This window comes from Pan troglodytes, chromosome 3 (genome assembly GCF_028858775.2).
Source record: "Pan troglodytes isolate AG18354 chromosome 3, NHGRI_mPanTro3-v2.0_pri, whole genome shotgun sequence".
Classification (NCBI taxonomy): Eukaryota; Metazoa; Chordata; class Mammalia; order Primates; family Hominidae; genus Pan; species Pan troglodytes.
Window position 1 is genome coordinate 163460014 of NC_072401.2, and position 26949 is coordinate 163486962.

The 26949-nt window shown below is 34.5% G+C and overlaps 1 protein-coding gene across 3 annotated transcripts in view; it reads right to left on the bottom strand.

Annotated features, from left to right (window-relative positions):
- Positions 1-26949, bottom strand: part of FSTL5 (follistatin like 5) — an 816338-nt gene that overhangs the window by 357352 nt on the left and 432037 nt on the right. For all 3 annotated transcript variants that reach the window (XM_016952467.4, XM_016952464.4, XM_063809978.1), the window contains one exon: positions 17806-17926. In XM_016952467.4, the coding sequence (XP_016807956.2) occupies positions 17806-17926 (121 nt within the window). The remainder of the gene's footprint in view (positions 1-17805; positions 17927-26949) is intronic.

Genomic DNA, 26949 nt, shown 5'->3' on the forward strand with positions numbered 1-26949 from the left:
CGGCTAATTTTTATATTATTAGTAGAGACGGGGTTTCACCATGTTGGCCAACCTGGTCTTGAACTCCTGACCTCAAGTGATTCGCCCACCTCGGCCTCCCAAAGTGCTGGGATTACAGGTGTGAGCCACCAGGCCCGGCCTGAAATAGTATAGTATCGCTTTTAGTATTTGATTGACAATATTCTAATTGTTTATGGAGGTTTAAGTAGAATTTTTATATACTATCTAATTTGAGTAGTGTATTTTTATGAGATAAGTATATCTGACCCCATTTCAACCCCCATATTATAAAAGAAAAAAAAAGCAAGTCCAAACAAAAACATGATTCTTCAAGAACTAAACCCTTCAAAGAAAGAATAGTGAGAAGCATAGTTGAGACAAAAATGCATCTCTTGCTTTGAATTTCCATGTTATTTATGCTATATTACATTGTATTGACACATGGTCAAGCTATGTCTGTGCAATAATTTTCATAGATACTGAACGTACATTAAGTTTTACACTTATAAATTTGACATATTTTGGAATTCAGTGATTGATTGTTGTTTCATTCATAAAACAGGTATTTGGATCATATTATGTACTCAAATAGTGTATGTCTTAGTCTGTTGGGCTGCGATAACAACACACCATAAATGAGGAAGCTTATAAACAACAGAAATTTATTTCCCAAAGCTCTGGAGGCTGCAAATTCCAAGATCAAGGTGCTGACATATTCAGCATCTGGTGAGGGCCCACTTCCTGGTTCATTGATGCTCCTTCTCAATGTCTTCTCACAGGACAGCAGCAAAGCAGCTCTCTGGGACTTCCTTAAAAAGGGCACTAATCCCATTCATAAGGGTTCTGCCACATGATCTAATCACCTTCCAAAAGACCTGTCTCCTATTGTCATCACACTGATAATCAAGTTTCAACATATGAATCTGGTGGAGACAAACACATTCAGACCATAGCAGTGTGGTAGGAAGAATAATGACCCCCACCAAAATATGTCCACAGAATCTTTGTAAAGGGCAGTTACAGGGCAAAGGGGAATTAAATTTACCAGATAGAATTAAGACAGCTAATTAACTGACCTTCAGATGGAGAGATTATTCTGGATTATTTAGGTAGGTCAAATGTAATCATAAGTGTCCTTACAAGTGAAAGAGGGCAGCAGAAGGAAGAGAACTGGAAAGATAGTGGTTTTAGGAAGACTTGGCACAATGTTACTGGTTTTAAAGGTAGAGGGTTGAGCCAAGTAATTCTGTGGTGGCCTCTAGAAGCTGAACGCAGCCCTGGTACTGACTCCTTGATTTTTTACCTTATTTCTGACCTAAAGGCCTCTAAGTTAATAACTTAGTGTTGCTTTAAGCCAAGGTAGAAATTTATTATGGGAGCAACTAAGAGTGAATACAGATTGCAATCCAGATCTAAGGAATCCTCCAACCTAATGAAGAATGAAGCAAAATACACAGGAAATTACAAAAGACTGTGGTAAGTGATGGAGTGGAGAAGTATGATTTTTTTTTTTTTTTTTTTTGGAGGTGGAGTCTCACTCTGTCGCCCAGGCTGGAACGCAGTGGCAGGATCTTGGCTCACTGCAATGTTCGCCTCCCAGTTTCAAGCAATTCTCCTGCCTCAGCCCCCTGAGTAGCTGGGACTACAGGCACACACTGCCACGCCAGGCTAATTTTTTGTATTTTAGTAGAGACGGGGTTTCACCACGTTGCCCAAGAAGTATGATTTTTTAATAAGAATATCTAGGCAAGTCCATTAAACGCAGCCTAGAGACTAGAAAGGACATGAAATAAGAAGGAAGAATGTGTCTTATGGTAAGTGTGAGTTAGTGTTATGACTTAAGGTGAGTAAACTGCTGGTACAAAGATCAAGAAGCAAGAAGGAATGTGGCATTTTTGGATAATACTTTGGTATAGCAAGCTTGTAGTTTGTGAGTAAAAAAAAAGAAAAAACAATGCAAATAAAACAATGGAGGAAATAAACTACTAGTTATTTGAGAGACAAACTTGTTAAGGAGGGTCCATTTGATATCCTGAGGGGACTGAAAGACCATTAAAATGATTTCAGGTTGAGCTTTGCATTTTAGGAAGGATATTCTTGCTGCCCTGTAAAGGGACTGGATTAAGAGTCAACAACAATGATGCAGCAGGATCATGTACAAAGCTGCATTACTATCTAGAAATGACGCTGGGCTGAACTATGAAGACTCATATTGAGGACAGAGAGAGGGGACCAGTTTTTAAATTGTTTAGGGGAAAGATTCAAGATGTACTTTTCATTCCTCCAGAAATGAAGGCAAGGGAGAGAATTTTTTAAAATATTATTATTGCTGTAGCAACTGGGTATAAATAGGGTAATGTAATGCTCTCAGTTAGAAAAACAGAAATATGAGTAGCCTTTGACATGTGGCAAACAGTGAGTTTAGGTTTGAACAAATGGCAGTGAAGCGCCAGAAGAGAATCCATGTGAGAGTGTCCAGTGGGCCAAGGAGGGGTTGAAGAGACTAGTGGATGAGTATGATAAGATTCACAACTTTTCAACATGAACAATTATGCAGTTGCATCTGCCATCATATTTTAGTGGAAACCTATTTCAAATATCCTAAAATATCCTAATGGTGTTTTTGCAGAAATAGAAAAAATAAAAATAAAAGCCAATGGCCATCTTCTTTGGTAGATGACCAAAAAGTACATTCAAAGAATATATTGATGTATCTTTAAATATATAAAATGAAGATATTCATATACCTTTGGAAAAAAACATCTATCCAACTACCTTGCCAATTTTTATATTAATCTGTTATGTAGATGATTTGCAGTTTCCTACCATTCCTTGGGTGGTCTTTTCACTCTGTTGATAGTGTTCTTTGATGCATGAAAGTTCTAAATTTTGATGAAGTCTAATGTATCTATATTTTATTTTGTTACCTGTGTTTTTGTTGTTATAGCCCATAAAACATTACCAAAGCCAATGTTATGAAGAGTTCCTCCTATGTTTTCTTCTGAATTTTATAGATTCAGCTCTTACTTTTTGGTCATTGATCTATTTTTAAGGGTTTTGTTTTTGGTTTTGGAGGCAAATGGATATTCAGTTTTCTCAGCACTAGTTGTTGAAAAGACTGTTATTTCTCCATTGAATGGTTTTGGGACTCTTGTTGAAAACTGTTAGACAATGTATAGGAAGGTTTGTTTCTAGAATCTCTTTTATCTTCTATTCTATTCCATTGGTCTACATATGTTTTAGTGCCAGTACCATACTGTTTTGATTTTAGTGGCTTTGTACTAAGCTTTAAAATAAGAAAGAATGAGATCCCCTCCATCTTTGCTTTTTTTTTGTCAAGATTGTTTTGGCTATGTAGGACTCCGTGCAATTCCATATGAACTTTAGTTTTTTTTTTCTATTTCTGAAAAAACACTATTAGGATATTGATAGGGATTGCATTTAATCTGTAGATTACATTGAATGGTATTGTTATTTTAACAATACTAAGTCTTGCAGATATATTTTAAATCTGCCACATTTGCAGCTTCTTTCTCCATAAAATGCTTACAAATAAAAAATTGGCATAGATCAGAAATGCTTACAAATTTAAAAATAATATAAATATACTTTGGTTATAAAATTATGTATTCACAGATCATTTTAAGCTGAGAGATGAGTATAATAAGCTTCACAAGTTTTCAACAGGAAGAATTATGCAGTTGCATCTGCAATCGTGTTTTAGCTGAAACCTATTTTAAACAAAATGTAGCAGAATTTTTAGATTCAAATATGCTTGCACTCTTCCTTCTAGTAGAATTCAATATGTGAGTTTACTTGCTAGATTGCTGACAAGTTCAGAAACATTTAATCAGTTATGCTCAACCAGTTGCAAATTCTAACACTATTATAAGAACATGAACAACAGAAGGTGTTTTTTTTTTAATCATCCTGTTTTTTTCAAAGATAGATGCTTTGTGCACACTACAAGCAAGAATACTGAACGTATGTATGGTCAGGGATGCATAAGGAATGAGCACATCACTATGACGACTTTTTTGGACAGTAACATTCTCTGAGGCTCCCGTCCAGCTAACTTAAGAAATCTATCTGCACCACAAATGTATGATTATGATATAATTATACGTTCAACACTTATACATAGATTTCAGGGCCCAGTGAACTGGTAAAGCCAAAGCTGAGATGAGTTGTACCATCCTCACATTGTTATAATGTTGAATTATATTCTCTATGACTTACTATAAGATGGCTTAGCACCAATAGTGGTATACATCTTTCCCTAATTTTATGTCTATACATTTACGAAGGTGTGGTAAATGAGAAAGGCAAGTCTTACACCTAATTCTACCATATATAAATATTCATATAATACCACCTGGCAGCAGAAGCAGTTTCTGTTGGGGATGTGACAAGGAATTCATCCACTGCTAACTATCTAAAGTCTCTAATAGTCACTAAAAGGAACTTAATGGCTCTTAATGACCAAATTGGCATAGATCAGTTTTCAACACCCTGAAATCATGTCTCAGCTAAAGTCAGAGGAAAAGCCTGATAAAATTGTTCAGAAACCTTTTTTTTTTTTTTTGGTTCAAACTAACACTTTTAGAATTATATTATCATGCAAATGTGAAGACAATTTCCTAACTGATATTTTATTTATGTGGTGACAGTTACATAATATAGAACCAAATTTTAATGCTTTCAGGTATTAGTAGTTTTTCAGTAGCTGTCTACGCATTGAAAAATGGTAAAAGGCCATGTAATACAAATTATAAAATTAGTTTTAGGGATAGGAAATCTCAGATCAATTTATTCTGCTTTATCGGATCCAGAAGCAAAAGTGAGTAGTTTCCGGAGGGGAAAAAAAAGAAATACTTTCCTAAAAAGGCAAAAAAAACAAACAAAACAAAACAAAACAAAACAAAAAATAAACACAGTGATAATATAGCCTGGCTTTGGGGAAACAATCTTGACTGAAGCTGATAAGTCCCACTATCTCCATAAACTATTAAAAAAGCCCTTAATTATTCTAATATTTCAGCAAGTAGTAACTTGATGAGTTCAGTTTGAAATCAAGATTTAAAAATATTCGTACACCTCAAAGGATTAGAAAACACAGATGAAAGAGGCAGTGTGATCTCATATAAAAATCTTTTACTGGCATTGTTTATTTTGTACATCTGTAACTATATAGAAAAATGTGCTACTTTCTTAGAAATAAATACCAGAAACACAGTGCTAATACAAAATCTTTTTCTAACATCATATTAGGATAAATTTGTTTAATATGGAGTGATAACAACAGTGCAATATATAGGCAGTGGTGTATATAGCATTTTCACCTGTTGTTTAAACATATTTAAAAGATGTTAAAATATTTAATTACACAGTTTTAGTTGAGTGTAAAATGTCTACAAAGAGCAGGAAAAGGACCTACACTTTTGATGTGGCTCCACAAAAATTATATTCTTTCTAAATGAAATGTGTCAAACTATAAGTAAAAAAGAAAAACTCACTCATTGTAGCAATAAGATAAATTCCTGATCTCAGAAGTGTTACCATTTTATATATCCTAGCAAATATGTAATCATAAAAACATGTTGAGCTGTCACCTATGTCATTTTCAGAATGCTAATATAGATAGTTCTTATAAAATATGATTATAATAAAATGAATTATGGTCAATGGAAATATGAGTTGTACATACAACAATCTCTCTTTTCTCTCTATCTCTCCCCACCTTTCCGACATACTTTGTGTATTTTTTATTTGAAAAGTTTCCTTCTTTTGTAGTAGACAAGTACAATATGCCATATACTAAAATGTCTGATTTACTTGTTTATTCAATAAAGTGTTATTATCATTAATGTTAATTAAGCAACACTGAAAAGAAAGAGGGTAATCTTGCAACGTTCTCTAGACGGTACTTGCAAATGTGCATATCCTCTCAATGTGATTTGTAATCTGCAACTTCTGTAAAGCTTTAAACATAGATGCTTTTTGTTTGTCCCATATGGTGGGGGCAACAACTAGGGTCTGTTTACCTTACTTGAATGATTAGTAACAAGTTTACTGTAGTTTCCTTCCTTGTTATAGCAACAGTTCCCACTAGGAAGAACACATTTTACAATGAGTGCATTGTAGATGATATGCAGCACTCAGGCCCTAACAAAATCCTCACTCAGGAAGCTACACAGCACTTAGTGTACACACTTTGTTTCTATATTTGTTGATGTTTATTTAACTTCAATCTATTTTTAATTGTTACCTAAGGATATAACAAATATATATTGGAAATTTAACATAAATTTACTTTTTATCATTTAAGAATTATTTCCAAATTTACTAAGGATGATAACAATGGTAGATGGTGCTAACACTATATGGATAGAGGTAGATTATAAATTAAAAAAGAATGTATAATATAATATCCTTAAGAAATTCAACTTTGTTATTTAACAAAATCGAATAAAACAATCAAAACATTGATGAGTACTAATGAGTGGTATCAGGCATACATGCAATAAATAGCTAATAATCATCAAACTAATTACTTGTATAAAAGTATAAAGATGGATGTGCATTAACAATTTATTCTGTTCCTTGTAAAAATGTTAAAAACAGATTTGTTACTGTTTTTGAAATGCCTATAAAAGAAATTGCCACAAAAAGTATCATGCACTGAATTACTATAAGACATGTTAAAGTATTTTGCACATACCTTTTTAAACATAAATATGTACATATGTACATATATTTATTTTTACTGTGATGATCCTGAAAAAGTTTTTTAGCATTTTTCAAACCTTTAAATAATTATTACATTCCATGTATCATAGTAATTTCCCTAGAGTTCTCAGAGGTAACAATATTCTAGAGCTATTTGTAAAACTTCAAAACGTGGAAGGTAAAACATTAATCCATGTGGTATATAAGGTTGTACAAGCTCCCTAAAGCTGTTTCACTGTTAATTGCTGGACTGAAATAATGCAAAGGGGAAACACGTTTTTTTTTTTTTTTCTCAGACTGAACAGTAACTCACATGAAAAGACTTACACGATTGGCGAATTTCTTTTAAGGAAAGGAAAGACATGAGTCATTAGTTACTAAAATAAGATTATTTTAAAAATTAGAAAAGCTATTTTTAAGGTACTAACTATGGACAGAAGATGTATGATTAAATGACCATCAATAAGGGCATTTGAAAAACACTTATGTATGGTGGCATTAAATACATTTTATTGAACTCGACAAAGGACATGAAAAATGTTTCTCAAAAGAAGACATACAAGTGGCAAAAAAAAAAACATGAAAAAATGTTTAACATCACTAAGCATCGGATAAATGCAAATTAAAACCACAATAAAATACCATCTTACACCAGTCAGAATGGCTATTACTAAAAAGTCAAAAAACAAGATGTTGGCATGGATGCAGAGGAAAGGGAACACTTACACAGTGTTGGTGGGGATGTAAATTAGTTCAACCACTATGGAAAGCAGTATGGAGATACTTCAAAGAACTAAAAGTAGAACTACCATTTGACCCATCAACCCCACTACTGGGTATCTATCTACCCAAAAGAAAGGAAATCATTATATTGAAAAGACACCTGCATTCCTATGTTTATTGCAGCACTATTCACAATAGCAAAGTCATGGAGTCAACCTGAATGTCCTCCAATGGTTGACTGGATTTAAAAAAATGTGGTACATATATACCGTGAAATACTATGCACTATTTCATAAAAATGAATTAAATCAAGTCCTCTGCAGCAACATGGATGAAGTTGGATGCCATTATCATAAGCAAACTAACACAGAAGCAGAAAATCATGTATCACATGTTCTCATTTATAAGTGAGAGCTAAACAATGGATACACATGGACATAAAGAGAAAGATAATAGGCCCAGCGCGGTGGCTCACACCCGTAATCCCAGCACTTCGGAAGGCCGAGGCAGGCGGATCACGAGGTCAGGAGATCAAGACCATCCTAGCTAACACGGTGAAACCCCATCTCTACTAAAAATACAATAGCCGGGCGTGGTGGCGGGGGCCTGTAGTCCCAGCTACTCGGGAGGCTGAGGCAGGAGAATGGCGTGAACCCGACAGGCGGAGCTTGCAGTGAGCCAAGATCGTGCCACTGCACTCCAGCCTGGGCGACAGAGCGAGTCTTTGTCAAAAAAAATAAAAATAAAAATAAAAAAATAAATAATAACAATAATAGGCTCTGGGGACTCCAAAAAAGGGAGGGTGTGAGGGGAGTGAGAGTTGAAAAATTACTTATTTGGTAAAATCTTCCCTTTGGGTAACGGGTACATTAGAAGCCCAGTCCCCACCATTACAGCATATATCCATGTGACAAACACATCTCTGAATCCAAAACACACAATACGATAAGTACATTTGATGTAACTCTTTCTAAAGTAAATATTCTATTTATGTTGAGAATATATACAAGTATGTTTGTCCCTTAGATGAAATCACATTCATTTTAGTATATGTTTTTTTGAATTTCTGAAAAATAAATATTAATACAAAGTTCACACCATGTGATTTATGTACAAATGGAATTTGCACTTAAATTCATATTTAAAATACTTGGAATAAAATTTTAGATAGAGAAGTCATTATAATTTGACACTCTAATGTTACACTGTCCAAGAGGGTAGCCAGTAATTAACTACATGTGGCTATTGAACATTTGGCTTATCCAATTGAGATATGCTGTACTGTAATAATGTAAAATATACACCAGGTTTCAAAGACTTGGTAAGAAAAAAGAATGAATAATATACACTTAATGCTCATATTGGTATGATAATAATATTTTGGACGTGTTTAAGTAAATAAAATGTTATTAAAATCAATTTTGCCTGATTTTTCTTTTTTTAACGTGACTGCTAGAAAATTTCAAAATATTAGGATGGCCAGCATTTTTTGTTTATATTATGTTTCATTAGACAGTGCTTCTCTAAGTATAAAAGTGATAGTTTGGGCATGATAATAAATAGAGTGTTACCTTCATAATTTTAAAAATTATGATTTTCAAACAATGGCAGCCATTAAAAGATGATATTCATTTGCATTTTTAAAAAATTACTGTATGGTCTCACTTATATGTGGAATCTAAAAAGGTCTGAAAAACATAATCCTTAGGCAAATCCTACCTAAGATTACTATACTGTAATCAGTGGAAAGAAATCTTAGGTTAGATGCACTAAGTTACGACTGACAATATATGGTACAGTGTGGAAAATAAGAATGGTCAATTCTCGTTTTATTGCACTGCAATTACACTTAGAGTCAGAAAAGACCTTACTCTATTAATATTTGTATGACAAAAAAGCAAATACTTTAAGAAATAAATATGATAAATGTTTCACTTGAACTGTCTAATTGTGTCTGCTTTTAGGATTATAAATCATTATGTTAGCAAGCAAAATGTACCAGTTAGAGATCAGAGTGTGAAGAATGCCAGATACTATAGGTGAAAAAAAGAACCCTAAAGGCACAATAGTGGTATCCCATTAAGGTAATCTTACAAATGGGAGATTAAAGGACAAAATGAAGGACGGAGTTATTTTACCATGGGAAAAACATAAGACTTAAAAAAAATACAGTTTAAATTGGTATTGCTTCTCTTTCTCTCTTTCCATTACACTTGGTGTATAAAAATAATTTACTATGTTTAGGAGCAAAAAACTGTCCTTTTTGAATACATGTCTATAGGCTGGGTCTCAGCAATCATTTTGGAAAATCCTTTCCCTAAGAACCCGTATAGCAACAGCAACACAGACTAGAAAGCAAGGAAATGGTGCTGAGTGGTATTTCCCAAAATAGCCAGGGGATAGCTATGAACTCTAACATAAAATGTTTTATAATCAGCCCTGGCACAGGGACTCATACTTGTAATCCCAGCACTTTGGGAGGCTCATTTGAAGGTAAGAGTTTGAGACCAGGCTGGGCAACATAGCAAAGTCCCATCTCTACTAAACAAATAAAGAAATAAATTAGCCAAATGAGGTGGCACACTCTTGTAATCTTAACTACTTCGGAGGGTGAAATGGGAGGATTGCTTGAGCCCAGGAGCTCAAGGCTGCAGTGAGCTATGATAGTGTCACTGCACTCCAGCCTGGGTGACAGAGGGAGAACTTGTCTCAAAAAAAAAGAAAAAAAAAGGATGATCATACAAACTAAAATGCACATTATTAATTTTGTAATGCTAGTATGTAATAGAGGAATTATTCTCCAAATATGTCAGGTGATTAAGTTGCTGCAAGGTTTCATATTATAATGATCTGTATATATGGGATTATTTTATAGTAGCTATAACATTATCTAACACAATGATTCCCAAATCAAGGTAAGCTTAGAATTATCAATGCCTTTGTGTTTGAATGAAAGGTTTAGTCTTTCAGAGATAATTCATGAGCTCTAGGCCAGAGGTGAATTCAGTTGCTCTGGTAAATTTTGTTGTTTTATTTTTTAAATAGCAGAGATACAAAATAGTGACACATTACGATGTATAAATCAGTACACTTGAACAAAGTAAGGATGCCTGTGAAACCACTATAGATGTTAAATATAGACATATGATAGATGGATAGATAGATAGATACATAGATAGATAGATAGATAGATAGATAGATAGATGGAATGTTTCCAGCACCATAGATGACCTGATGTTTCCATCCCATTCCTTTTCCTTTCTCGCAAAGGCTACCATCATATTAATTCTAAAATCATAGAGGAGTTTTAGCTGTTTTGTATTTTATCTAAATATATTCATACTTGATGGATGCTTATATGTTCTGCTTCTTTATCCAGAATTATTATTTTTCAGTTTTCTTACATCCAACCTCTCAATCATCAGCACTTTTGCTTCTGTCCTTACATCTATATTGAAAGTCTCATGACCAGAGTTACTAGTAAGTTCCTTTCTGCCAAACCTAGTGGCCAAGAAGACTTCACTTTTTTTTCCCTTGGATTCAGCTTTGAAAAATGTTCATCAATTCTTCCTTAGTAAAATGTCATGGTGGTGCCCTGCTTTGGACACCACCTGTTAAAATGCATTTCAGTTTTAATTCTGGTATGGACTGAATTGTGTCTCCTCCAACTTCATATGTTAATGCCCTAACCCTCAATGTGACTATATTTGGAGATAGGGCCTAAAATAACGTTAAGGTTTAATGAGGTCTTTAGGGTGGGTCCTAATCTGATAGGTTTTTTGTCCTTATAATATGAGACACCAGACAGCGTTCTCTCTCTTTGGTGACAATGCAGCAAGAAGGCGGGCATTAGTTTATAAGCCAGGAAGACAGCCCTCACCAGACACTGCATTGGCTGGTACCTTGATGCTAGACTTCCCCATCTCAAGAACCATGAGAAATAAATTTCCATTGTTGAAGCCACCTGTCTACCATATTTTGTTATGATATCCACTAAGACGGTTCTCAAGTCCTCCACTTTTGCTCATTCTTTCTCTCTTTACTTGCTCATCTTGAATGACGCAACCTTCTGACAGATCTTCAGTTTCTACCTACATATTCCCTATTTTTATTTCTGGCTGAGGTCACCTACTTGAACCACAATATTCTCCAAACAGAAGTTTGTGTATTTTTTAAAAATATACCAACATTTCCAAAATTTAACTCAATGTCTTTCCCTAAATTTGCATCTCTTCCCATGACCCCTGCTTTAATAAACAGAAACACCATTCAGCTTAGTAGGCAAGCTAGAAATTTGGGCATTATCCTTGACTCAAGTCCTCTCCCTGTCATGTATATGTAATCACTCACCAATTCAAGTTAATTCTGTTCATAAGTTATTTCGCAGATATGGCCACATTCCTGCATTTTTACTGTTGCTTCTTTGGTTCTGGCCCCGTCATCACTTTTAGCCTATATTAGTGCAACATTCTTAATTTTGTTCACTAAACTCTGCTATTTTACTCAAACAAAGGTTTTTATATACTAATGATCTAATATCTATGAATGCTAATGTAATATTCATTTTTATTGTTCTAATTATTAGAAGCTTTTGATAAGTAATATTTTAGTGTAGCAGTTCTGCTTTCCCTGGAAAATGAGTTCTATTTTCCTCATAATGTCATTAACAAATCTATATTGCATTAAGAACTGTTTCGGCCAGGCGCGGTGGCTCACGCCTGCAATCCCAGCACTTTGGGAGGCCGAGGCGGGTGGATTATGAGGTCGGGAGATCGAGACTGTCCTGGCTATCACGGTGAAACCCCCTCTCTACTAAAAATGCAAAAAATTAGCCGGGTATGGTGGCTGGCGCCTGTAGTCCCAGCTACTCCGGAGGCTGAGGCAGGAGAACGGTGTGAACCCGGGAGGCGGAGCTTGCAGTGAGCCGAGATCGCGCCACTGCACTCCAGCCTGGGCGACAGAGCAAGACACCGTCTCAATTAAAAAAAAAAAAAAAAAAAAAGAACTGTTTCATATAGAGTGATGACATTTTCAATATAAAAGTTAATAATTAGGTGATTTTAAATTTTTAAAAATATTTTAGAATTTTAGAATCATAGTTACCTTTTAAAGAACAATAGAGCTATTACACAATTAGTGTTAATATGATGTTCACAGTTGATGTGTTTTACTGACAAAAACTTAATTATTTTTATGCCTGCTAGAAACGTACCTTCTTTTGGATATTTGTACATATAAAGATCATGTTGAATTAATAGAAATTTTTAAAAGTGTGACATTAGAAGTTGAACACACAAAAATACATACACATCTTAAAGTACATATATATGTATATGGTTTTGGGAGCTACAACTTAGAACAGTTTAATAACACTTCAAAAATCTATCACATTTACCAGAACGTCTCATACAGTTTTAAAAGTTCATACTCCTCGTAAAATTTCACACAATTTTAAGGTTTAGTACTACAGTCAAAGTAATTTATTATTTAACTCAGGAAATGAAGTACATAGGAAGCAGTTTCAGAACAAAAATTCTATCTCTGGGTAGTCATTTATACCATTCTTGGTTATCTAGAAACTCTAAATGAAGTAACTCATTTCTAAAATCAATAAGCATATAACATCACTTCATCATTTCAATTGAGTTTCATAACCTAAGCAAATAAAGACATTTATTTGAGCATCACTTCTGAAGTTAAATGCCTCAATTAGTGTATGGTTATCTTGTCTGATGGCAAATCGCTTATATTTACTGACAGATTTAAATCAGAAGTATAGTATTCCATGCAAATCATACTTAATGTTATAATTTGATTAAATTTGAATTGGAAGACAATGAAATATTTAGCACTTGGTATAGAATAATAGCACTATTAACTCATTTTTAATTCTACGAGAAACTTTTGTCCTGGAAAATGAACACACTTTACTGAATATACTCATGACAACAAAATCCAGGGTGAAGGATGTACACTACCTTACCAGAGAATTTGGTATTTCCTCTCTATATTCAAAAGTATGTCACTAAACTTATTATTTATTGGATCCTATTAAATAGCTTTCCAAGTCTGTTAATCAGACAAGGCATGATATGAAATACTTGAAGCACACAATAAGGATTTATTTTAAATATGCTAGTAAAAATCAAATTATTAACAATACTAAAAATTATGAAGAAAAATTAAATAATTGACCATTCAATACCTATGATAAAATATTAAAACAATTTATCTAATCCACAAAGAAAAAAGGTATTTTTGAAAAACACGTTATGTCTACTGGAATAACACTGCAATAATATAAAAACACTTGATAATATGCTATTTTTTTACCATTAACTTTTTCCTGTTTGCGGATTACCCTTTACTATCTTCCATTTTATACCATGGCAGAGAGAAAGAACCTGGAACTCAAGAAGTCTGTTTACCTTTGTATCGACCAGAAAACAATTAATGAATCATGATAGATTTCTAACTTCTTCTGCCTTAGTTTATCCCTCTGGATATTCACTTAAGGCTTTTCTAGCTTTCTGAGCTTCTTTTTATAAAGTATGTGGAGGAAGGCATCCTGGATGTGGAAAAATGGTTCCTTCTTAGTCTTAATACATCTGTCATTTTGATCACTGTCTGTCTGAGATTAGATATTCCTAGGGGAAAGGAAACCTATCTTTGTAAGTAGCTTTGACTATCACAACACCCTATACACAAAGGTACATAATACATGATTTTTGAATAGATTTCTTTTCCCATTAGTGTTATACATTTTTTATTCATGATACCTTAGTATTTTACAATTTTCTAAAATCATGTCATTATACAAAGCCTGTCACTAAACTTCACAAAACCCAAGTGGATTTAATTATCAGGTAATTTTATGGAGAGAGATAAAGAAATCGATAAGTATTTATAATTCTCATTAAAGTATAAATATCTTCTCACTAATGCAGATACAATCCACACAGGTCAGTTCTGTATCTCTGAGGGATCATTATATAGCTTGACGCCTAGTTTAAATAAGGGTGAAGCACTGAAAATGTAATACCTTACAAGAAGTTTGCTTGGTGACACCAAAAAGAATATGAAAATATTTCCCGTAATAGCAGCATTACTTAGAAAAAGCATTATTTCCACTAAATGATGTTGTGAACAACATTTTATCATTGTTATAGGATAGTTTTGATTATCTAAAAAGAAAAAATTATCCCATGATTGCTGATTGCCAAGCAATTTCATTACCCAACTAACATCTCTTTATGACTATTAAAAATGTAGACCCTTTGTATTATACATAAATTTGACCTAATGGCAGAATCACTACTATATTCACTAAATTCATTGTATTTACTACAAACAATTTCCATAAAATTTTTAACATACTACTTTCTAATAGTTAATGAAACCCATATATATTTCCTTCTATCCAAATTCAATATTCCCTAGTACTTTTATATGTAATCTGTTTTACTATATCTTTATTAAAACTTTTTATTGATTATTTAGATTTCTGACTTGTAAAATGTTATTTATAAGGACGATGCACTGATGTACCTTGTTTTCTTTAGCAACATCAAATTACATCCCAAAACGCAGTACTATTTTTCCCCTTGACAGGTGCAAGCAGTAGTATTTTAGGCAAAATTATTTTTACTGATAGGGCCAGGGATTGCTTTTCAGTGTCTTTGCTGGCTATCATAAAAATAACAGATTACTCATTCACATATTTCTATTGTTTCTCTTCCACTGTTGCACCACCAACAATAACTGTATTTTGAATAAATATCTTACACAAACATATCCATTTAATACTCTTGTTGATGCTGGGTAAACTATATACGATTGAAATTATTTCCAAGCATGGCTGTAGAATTTGCCTACTTCTGTTAGTCAAGTCTATCTATCTTTCTATTGAGAGATGGAGGTAGTGGTTAGGAGATTAGACTGCTTATTTATTAAAACTATTTAGTAAATTGCCCAAAATAATTTCTACATTTTCATAAAATTTCAGGTTGCAACAGATAATGCAGTTGGGCCAGGTTTTTCTAAATGCCCTAATATGTCAAGTATCTGACTTTTTATTTATGTTTTTCTTTCTGTCTACTACCCTTTGCTCATCTCCAAAAGTTTAAATTCACTTGTCCTTAAGATTAATTTAGTTATTTAATTTCCACCACCTTCATAAGGTATCCCTGATTTCCAAAACTAAATATCATATTTTCAACTTACTTAATATTTTGAAGGCTTTGTAAATAACACCTATTTCCTTCTATCTTATATGATAGTATCATTCATACTGACATAGGCGCGCACACACACACACACACACACACACATTACTGTATGTAAACATAAAAGTTTTTCCCTGACAAACCACATTTTCTCCCTGTTACCTTGCCACCATGAGCACACAAAAGAATGCCCACTACAGCAGGAAGCATAGGGAAAAACACATAGACTTCATAATTAGGTCAACACAAGTTTGATTAGAAACTCAGCCACCTATTTGTTAATTTCTGTGTATTTCACCTCCTTCATATAAAGTAGAATAATAATGCTGTGTTCTTTTTATTTTTTTATTTTTTGGAGACAGAGTCTCACTCTGTTGTTTAGGCTGGAGTGCAATTGCGTGATCTTGGCTCACTTCAACCTTTGCCTCCTGGGTTCAAGCTATTCTCCTGCCTCAGCCTCCCGAGTAGCTGGGATTACAGATGCCTGCCACCACGCCCCACTAATTTTTGTATTTTTAGTAGAGATGGGGTTTCTCCATGTTGTCCAGGTTGGTCTCAAACTCCAGACCTTAGGTGATCCGCCCACCTCAGCCTCCCAAAGTGCTGGGATTACAGGCATAAGCCACTGCGCCCTGCCAATGCTGCTTTCATTTTATCATTTTTGAAAAGTACCTAATCTAACAACACCCTTCCAAAGAACTAACAGTTTACCGGATCATCCTGTGTTGCATTCTGCCTAGTAACTTAAAGTGAAAATACTACTTAACCATATCCAAAGAGCGTATTTTTATCGTGATTTAAAAATTTATAAGCTACAACTTTTTTCATATATTATTTTGCTTAAATTATCACATAAAATATAATACAGTGTTTTAATAAAAATTATCATGCAGTAAGAAAATTATCTTTATTTACATGAAATTTTAAGAAGAAAAATACATTTAAATAACTTCTCCAACATCAGACAGCTGATAAATGGCTAAAAGTCAGGGGCATAATTCAAAAAAGACCTTTTTACACAAGTACATATTCTACTTCCTATCTTTTCTGGAAAAAAACAGAAATTTTGGTTTCAAGTTCTGAATTAAACTGAATCCTGTTTAATTTTCCTTCTTTGGTGATTTTCTAATACCAACGAATAAATTTACTTTGTCTTTCTTTCTTTTACACGTAGCTCCTAAATCCTTGTTTTTGTTTATTGTTTCTTAGTCCTTTCTCTTTCAATTATTTTACTATTATTATTAATATTATTGCCATGGAGTCTTGCTCTGTCAACCAGGCTGGACTGCAATGGCGCCATCTTGGCTCACTGCAACCTCCGCCCCCGGGTTCAAGTGATTCTCCGGCCTCAGCCTCCTGAGTAGCTGGGATTACAGGCGCACAACACCACACCCAGCTAATTTTTGTATGTTTAGTAGAGACGAGGTTTCACCGTGTTAGCCAGGCTGGTCTTGAACTCCTGTCCTCAGGTGATCCACCCACCTCAACCTCCCAAAGTGCCGGGATTACAGGTGTAAGGCACCCATTAGTGGCCTCTTTGAGTTATTTTTAAAGAATAACCTGATAAGTAATTTTGGTTAATCAAGTCATCTTTATGACTCTGTTCTAAAAAACACATTTAGTCACTCTGAAGACACACTTCGGCAATTCAAACATGTATCAATTTTTCCAAAATACCTTAATAAAAATATAACTCTTCATTCTAATGCCAATCATTGCCCTTCAAATACACTCAAACTACATCTGTTAATCCATTTTGGTTTCCCAATGAAGTTAAAATATTTGAGTGTGTAAATAATTGTTTTTGATACATGGTGACAACTAGTCAAAAGCTCCTCCTGCTCTAAAATAACCTTGAAAGCAGCATTGAGGAACTAATGTCTTAAACTATAATCAATGAGAATTGATGATATTCGTGGTTATCAAATATTTCTAACTGTTCATTTCAGAACTACTGAATCCCTTAGCTTTTTCATATGTTTCAATACAACTTGAAACTTAAATTCACTAAATTATATAATTTTTCTTAAGAAACAGCTTGTACTATGAGAGCAAGCAAATAGACCATATTGTGTAAAGCAACAGGAAAAAGAACAAAGGGAAATTGGAGAATGAATCTTGTACTCACGGAATGCTTTATAAAATTCTTCAAGAGCCAGGTGCTTGTCAGCATTAAAATCATCGTATTTCAATAGAACATACAAAGTACAATCAAAGAGATCCTTGCCAAGTTCTTCCTGTTTTATCACCTAACAAGAAAATTATAACCATACCTTTAGATTTGTGTCTTAAAATTTCTATAATATAATTTATTATATGTAATAATCACATAATAGATCATTTCATGTCTGCAGCAGGGCAAAGAACTCAATTTTGGAAAAATCCAGGTTTTTAGTTACTGAACAATCATTTTTAACCTTTTCAAAGATATAAAGTTATGATGTTAAGATAGGTAATTACAATTTCGTTCAAACGTTCTAATATAAAAGTTTCACAGTGGAACTCAACAAATCTGAACATTTAAAGAACATTTTGTATTTCATGCATTTTCTTTGCTCCATTTATACTGACTCAAGGAAATACTTCTGCATGAAAATTGCCTCCTGTGTCTCGGTGACCTATGTCAAAATAAAACAGTGGTCTTTCCCAACAAAAATAGTGAGACAGTTTGTCCCAACTTTCTTCCTCATATGATTTGTAAAATAATGAAGTTAGGTTATTTTTTCTCCTCTGCCTGAACTCCTCCCCAGCTGGAAGTTAAGTCATTTGGGATTGTGCATGAATTCCCTTGGTCACAAAAGAGCTATTAAGCAAATGACTGTTTCCAGGAGCTAGATAGAATTAATGCACCGATTGATGATGAAAATCTATCCAGGCGTGAGTGAAGAAAATCATCAAACTTCTTTTCTAGTCTGTGCTCTAGTCTATGGACTGCGGCTGCAGCTTTTTGGTACTCTAATGATTTCGACTATTTCTTGTCATATAACAGAGCTTCCCAAGATTTTTCAGACATTTCTATCGTGGTAGCTGCATAGCTGTGACCACGGTTTTTCATACTCTCTCACATACAAAGGCAGGGATTTATATTGCTTGAAGCTGTGCGTCACAGTGGTTGGTTGGTTTGTTTGTTTTAAAGGTGGTGCAGTATAATCAGAAAACAAAGACTTCAAAATCAGGTGGCTCTGGGTTCGGGACCTGCCAATGCCATTTAATACCTCAATAATTTCTGGCAAATCATTTACACTTTCCTCAATTAGAAAATGAATGTGAAGATTTACACACACACACACGCACACACAGAGCCAGGTGTAAGACATAACATACAGCATACACTCAAAAGTGATCATTTAACATTAAAAATAGTAATTTTTACATAATGCATTGCTTCTTTAAATAATTCACTGCAGACTTCCAGACATCGGCTCGTGCATGTTATGGTTGCACATTCACAATGAATTATCGTTTCTTTTGGTGGAGCAGAATGTCTTGGACTTTCTTTAGTACAGCAAAGGCAGATTGGTGATGCTACTTTCTAAAGATCCTCAGATGCTTTTGAGCTATTTTTTCACCTTTTTTGGAACTCTCCTGTGTTGAACGTTTCATGATGTCTGAGTGTAGATAGACTGAGGAGATAACTCTGAAAATGGAGCTAAGCATCTGGGTCACTGGAGCCTCCAGCACCCTCTCTAGTCAGCTAAGCAGTGATATGTAATGTTAGCACATGCAGTGCTAAATAGAACTTTTGCAACTCAGTGAGTTCTTTATTTTTGTGTATGTACCAGTGTTAAAATTATATTGGTTAAGCTGATTATTTGTTACCTTGAGGAAGAAAAAAGGCAAAATTTTATCTGGTTTAACTGACCCAAATAAATAGAAATTGTAGATGGCAAGCCCTAAACTTTTGCACAGTCCAGCTGGATGGATTAACAAAACTACCTAACGCTGAAGCCATCTCTTCTATAAGCCTAATAAAAATACATATATTACAATTTTTCTATTTAGAAAGCAACAGAGCTCTCAGTCATTCTCCATTTGTTATTGGTTAGATCATAGAAAATGACTTTTGACTTTTCCTGGGGGCTGGGAGAAGGGGCAGTGTGCACGATTCTACCGCCCTATGCACTAAATATGTACAATGTTAGCATTGTGGTAATGTTTAGGATGCAGTGACACCAGCCTTTATTCAGACATTTTAATGACTTTTAGTCTCTCATTTATTTGTAAATAGAGATGAGCACAAAGATAGGGAAAAGCTTTTGTCATTTTCTGTCTCATGTTTATTTCTGTTTTAATACTTTACAAACTTAATGTATTAGACCAAGATATTGGACTTCCCACTTTATACTTATCACTGGCTCTTGCATAAGACTAGTTTGATCTTGATTTGATCTTGGCCTTCACTTGGTCATGATGATACAACTTAAGCTGGGCAGGCCATTTTAATGCATGTGACCTTGAGAAGCCAGTCCTGGCTAATAAACTTCTTATTTTTTAAGCCCTTATCATCTATACTGAAGCGTATCCATGCATAGGACAAAGTAGATTCATTTTCTTATTCTAAATATTTCAAATATTTGCTCTTTTATCTCATTTAAGTGGGTCAATGAAATACCCCACTTAAAACATGATTCTTAGTAATTATTTCTCTCCTTCATGTGTCCTGAGGGGAAGCTTTGTCACATTCTGGTGTTTACTAATGAGGGAGGTACTTTCCTATGACTTTTCTTCTTTTCTGTTTTTTCACATCTTTATTGAGGTATGATTGATATAAAAATGGCATATATTTAATGTAGAATGTTTTATGTGTTTACAGGACATTTCAATCAGCATTGAAAAATTGGTTTAGGTACCCAGAATTTTTGTTTGTTTGTTTTTGTTTTTGTTTGTTTGTTTGTTTTGAGACGGAGTCTTGCTCTGTCGCCCAGGCTAGAGTGCAGTGGCGCATCTCGGCTCACTGCAACGTCCGCCTCCCAGATACCAGAATTTTTATAGCTTTACAGTCATGAGTATTTGATGGTCAAAAAGAAAGTATGAAAAACTATACAAGTAGACTTCCTTCCTCAGTCCACAGTAACCACTCGTTGGCACAAACTTGTAGGGCTCTGATAGTTCCGTGCACTTCTTTCATTTAGTGTTTGACACTGATTCCAAAAACTCACTGTAGACTTCTCAAAAGGCACATGTTAGCTCTTAACTAGCAATTCATGACACTGCCAGATTCACTAAATATATTTGAATATATCGTATTCAAATATGTTGTGATGATACTTCATTATCTCATGCTATTTTTTATCTCATACCATTTTACCTCTTATAAAATGATATAAGAGGTAATAAGTGGTATAAGTGGTATAAGAGATAACAAGATACCATCTTATGATCTTGATTGGTCAAAAAGACCAATCATATTTTCACTTGTTACCTCGGATAAAATGGTGAGGATGTTTCTCAAGCCTACCAAAGTTGGTAAACTCCTCAAGGAGTCTGGTAGCCTTAAGGCTATCAAAATAAAATCTTTTACACTTTTTTTTACACTGATCAGAAGTCAAGTTATATGAATCTTGGGCCCTCCAATGGTTTGGTTCAGTGTGAAAAAATAGAAGTATTAGCAGAATGGATGGCATCAGGGGAGTTCAGACACAGCATGGAACAGGGAGTACATTTTGAACTTCAATGTAATAGAAATGTCAAAGTTGCACAAGGACTGTAACAAATCAGGAATGACTCACTGTCTTGGTACTGTATTCTCTTTTGTTCCAAAACAAACAATAAAAAAACTTGACCATCCTCAAAATGAACTATTCTCTTTACTGTTTTTACTATTCTCCTTCACTCACTAACTCAATCATCCATTCAACAAATCCTTTCAGACTGCCTACTATGTGTCAGGCATTGTCCAAAACTCTGAAAACACAGCAGACAACAAGATAGAAAAAAATCTTTCCCATATGAAACTCATATTCTGGTGAAGGGAGAGCAAAGAAATATAGTAGTAAATATATATATTTTGCCATAGAATGAAAAGTGATATAAAAATAAATAAAAATGAGAAGAAAAATTGAATGTGCCAGAAGTGGATGTAAAGGTACTGTCTCCCAAGTATAGAGAGGTATGGGTGTTAGATTTCTGGGATTAGGGGATGATTTGGAAGTACAAGATTTTTATGCTGACTTTCATGGAAGATATACAAGACATGGGATTGATTTTGATAATGTGAAGGCAAGTCATGGCTATGAAGCTATGGGTGTAGGGGAGAGAAGGACAGAAAAGTAGGATCTTCTAGTTCTATGTCCACTTATTTACTCTCTTTGGTGGAGACAGGCAAGAAATAGCAATTGTGAACTCATAGAGTAATGTACCATTCATATGTTTGAGTTATTTGAGTTCTTCTCCATCCTTTGCAAAAATATTTTTCCCAAACTAATCATGATCATGTTGAAGTCATATGCTCAGTGCCCAGTGCTCCTCTAATCAAAAGAAAGCCCATTTGATTTGAAGTAATATGTACATTACTTCAAAGACTAAAGGTAAGAAAATAAGTATACCCCTTCGGTAAGAAGAATGTACATTTCCGGGTATTAGATGTATGCTTCTCCCATACAGTCAATATAAGTTGGTTCTTGGGCTACTTGGTCTGAACAGCTTCTTGTCTCCCCCCTTTCTTCCTTTCTTCTTTTTCCTTTCTTCCCTCTCTCTTTCCTTTTCCTTATTTTCAACCAACACGTGCCCAAAACTATACTAAGTGCTGGAGGTGAATTAATAAGAATGTCACAGTCCCTGCTCTCATTGAGTTTTTATTCTAGAGATGATCACTGGAAACAGCAATCTAATTATTAAGTGAGATAATTACATATTATCAGCAGTACTCTAAAAAATAGATCATGTGAAAGGACAGAGTTAATAACTAATATTACACATTTTATGTGTTTAGTTATATATAACAAATGCTATCCTGCAAGAGATGTATTTTTGTTGTTATTGTTTTTGAGAGGGAGTTTCACTCTTGTTGTCCAGGCTGGAATGCAGTGGTGCGATCTCGGCTCACTGCAACCTTTGCCTCCTGGGTTCAAGCAATTCTCCTGCCTCAGCTACCCGAGTAGCTGGGACTACAGGCTCCCACCACCACGCCCAGCTAATTTTTGTGTTTTTAGTAGAGATGGGGTTTTACCATGTTGGCCAGGCTGGACTTGAATTCCTGATTTCAGGTTGTCCACCTGCCTCAGCCTCCCAAAATGCTGGGATTACAGGTGTGAGCCACTGCATCTGGCCTGGAGATGTATTTTTAAAAAGATTGAATGGAAATAATTACATTTTCTTTTAGGTTTCCTAAAGTGCCTAATATAACATTTAAAAAAAATCAATATAGCCAACTTTAATTTTTTTGAAAGACCAGTTGAAGAGATATCATTATTTTCATTAAACCACTGGTGGAAAGAAAAGTATTTTATTTTTAAGGTATCCTACATGGCTCACAAGGATTTTCTGAACATGAATACCAAGTTTTTAAATGCATCTTGACCATCTAAAGTAAAGATACTACAAATAATATGTTTAATATTTTAAAGCCTAAATGTTAATACTGTAGTTACCTTGTGTTTGTTACAAACAGCGCTTAAAAAATAACTGAAACTAGTTACTAACATTTCCAGGTACAATTGAAAGTACTAATTTTGTAATTGTAGCTTTGAGCTGGGCATATAACAACAGTTACAGGCTTTATCTTTCTCTGTTAAGTGATCATTGTTGCTCTTATTATTCTCAAATCTTTAGCTAATGGCAGGGAAATTGCCAACACTACTAAGATCCACCCACTGGCATTGACAATGTCATTCTAAGTCAAACACCTGGTTTCTCCTGCCTTATTTTGTATTACTGATGGAATTATGGACATTTAAATGCATGAAATAGTTGTCCATTCTGCTCTAAGGGATGATCTGGACAAACATCATTATGCTTTACACTCTCTGATGTTAAATAGGATTAATTACCATGGCATTCCCTGGAAATTCTCACTTAATCTCACTCTTCTATCCATACAAGTGCTTATTTATTTGTATTTACTTTGTCCCACTGAAACAGCATTTTATCTGTGAGATAAAACGGCTATTATAAATCTCATAGCAAATAAATATGTTGACTAAATCAGAACCTTTTTACAAATACTTATAATTGTGAAAGAGTTTATGAACTCAGCGTAAAGATTAACTGTTCATTTCCCCTTGTAACATTTCTAATGATTTTTAAAGAAAAATACTTAATTTGTAAAAATGCTGCAAAAACCTATTGGCAGTCCCATCTTGTAAGCTTGAAAATATACACTCTTATTCATGCTCACTTTTAATTTAATTCTGTAAGTATATTCACATATGGCAGTCATTGAGCAAATGGCATTTTAAGTCAAATACGTATAACATAATAATCTAAATCCTGTGAATAAGTAGTTCTTTTCATTATTTTAATAAAGAATTGACATATGTGTATATAAGGGAAGTATTTTATTCTAATATGCATTTTTTTTTTTTTTTTTGAGACAGAGTCTTGCTCTGTCACCCTGGCTAGAGTACTGTGTCACAATCTCGGCTCACTGCAACCTTGCCTCCCGGGTTCAAGCGATTATCCTGCCTCAGCCTCCCCAGTCGCTGGGATTACAGGTGCCCGCCACCATGCCCGGCTAATTTTTGTATTTTTAGTAGAGACGGGGTTTCACCATCTTGGCCAGGCTGGTCCCGAACTCCTTACATCATGATCCACCCACCTCCGCCTCCCAACGTTGATGAGATTACAGGCCTGAGCCACCGCGCCAGCTCCTAACATGCATTTTTAATGTAAATCAGTTTATTAAGATGACAGAATCTAAATGGAGAAAAACATAAATCAATATACTCAATACAGCTGCTTATCTAAATTCAGAATCACAAGGCAATGACTTTGCTCACTTAAATTCTATGAGTGTTATTTTATCAAATGGGGAACGGCTAAGAAGCAGATTTTTCATGTTGTTGGTACCATTTTACTTCAAGTCCTCTGTTTGCTGCTGACAAACTGAGGCCGCCATTCTACCAAGTGAAGCCTTCTGTGCCTCCCCTCATCTGACACTGTGAACCAAATATGCAGGACCACGATGCCAGCAATAGTTGCCTATGCTTTTCTAAGTAACACTCTGGACAAAAATGCATTTGTATTTCATACCGTGGTTTATTTCTGTGACCCAGTGAAATCGATGGTTCCCCATATTGCTCTGCACAGTTTCCAGTTTGGCCCCAAACCCATGATTCTCCAACCTAAACCCATCATTGTGTCTTTGGGAAATCCTGCTCAATCAGAAAACTCTTTTGTCCTCAATTACTTATACAAATATATTCTTCACCATACTGACTTTAGAAAAATCTGGCTTCCCCTTAAAATTATTCGTTCAGTAATTTTAATGAATTTAATCAGAGGCTAATTTTTCTCATATCTGTTGTACTTCAGTGTAAGAAAGGTGTAGATAATGGCTGTATAGGCACTTCTGGATTATTTATGTTTCCCAAGCAAGTCGTTTTCCAGATAGATAATTAGAAATATACAGATATAAAAGATAGATGGATATACAGATACAGATAGATGGACAATAGATGATCGATCGATCGATCGATAGATAGATAGATAGATCTCACTCCTTTGAATCTCAGGCCATTCGGTTACATGACTCTCCTATTCTCTCCCCAAAGTTTAGCTCCTGTTTCTCAGTATTTCTGTCTACCCATAGTCTTTCAATATTCCCAGTGACTTAAATAACAATGTGAATAAACCACTCAGAAGAGCTCTATGCTCCTTTTCATAAGAAATTATCATTAACCTTCTTTCTTGCAGTGACTTTTTTTCTACATGTTGGCCTGTCAAAAAGAATATGCCCATACCTTAGGTTATTTCATTCAGAATTTTGCTTTCAAGAACTGCACATCCAGGTCTGTTTTAGTCATAATCTATGTTCTTAGAACCACAAATGTGTTGTGTGGCTGAGTGGCTCACGATGTACTTACAATGCTTATGGGAGAGACTAAGATGCCTTGGTCAAGTTTGTGACATTCTTTCAAGAAAGAAAGTTCTTTACACGTTTGTCGAGGCTTTTCAGGGATTTATTCTCTGAGACGTACATTGTAAAATTAAGTCAATTTAGACCGTAGCTTTTCAACCACAATTTTCACTTAAGCAAGCTTTATTGAAACTGAGATTTTACAACAGCCCCAAAGAGAGTGCTGAATTCTTACTGTTGGAGAAGATAGCTTAAGAGAAGGAATACAAAGATCTAGATAACAAAGATGAACCTCAGACACCTGTTTATATTTTAAAGGGAAAAGCTAAGGTAGAGATTTCACACCTTATGCAAATGGAATAGCAAGTATTTTTAGTTCTTTCATTACCAGAATCGGTTACTGGTAGATGAAATAGGACGATTCAGAGTTCCACATCCTCATTCTGAATAGGATTCAGACAATATAGCACAGATTTATTCAACAACAACATAAAAGAGAGCCACTCAGAATTAAAGAATCAAATTATCATCTATGCATTTTCAATAAAGAGAAAATAGGCAATGAAAAACAAAGACACGCCAACAAAAAAAAATCTGTGTGTGTAAAACTTTAACTTTTTCAGATGGTAATTAACGCACATATGCGAGAGAGAACACTTCTGTTCTATTCCTGCAAGAAACACATTTGATAAGTACCCTACCCTATCTTATCATGTATGTCTGTATTTTTTTGGAGAGGCAGAAACCCTCAAGAGAGGGCTAAAAGTGGGTGTAATACACACTTGAGGAAATTGAAAAATATGAGGATTTTATCTGGCTCTGAAGATGTAAAATATATGGCACAAGACAGAGACCAGGAATTTCCACTAGCCTCTAGAACTTCAAATATCTGTGCCCCTAAGGGAAGTCTATGATAGATACTGCTATTAATCTTGATATTGTTATCAACTCTACCTTCCTTAAAAATGAATGGCAACTTACAGAATATATACCTTGCCATTCGTTTTCAAGGAAGGTAGATGTTGGTAACTGTGAAATGTGACATATTTGGTTATACAAATTTAGGAGGAGGATCTAAAATACAATCACATTGTTTTGCATAATAAGGAATTTGGAGCCCCAGGAAAAGTACAGAAATTCGACTTGAGAGACAGACTTATCCATTATATCTAGGGTGTAAGGAATGCAAGGCTCTTATATTCTATACAGAATACAAGGAAATAAAACATAAAGGAAGTACTCACTCTAAACTGTATT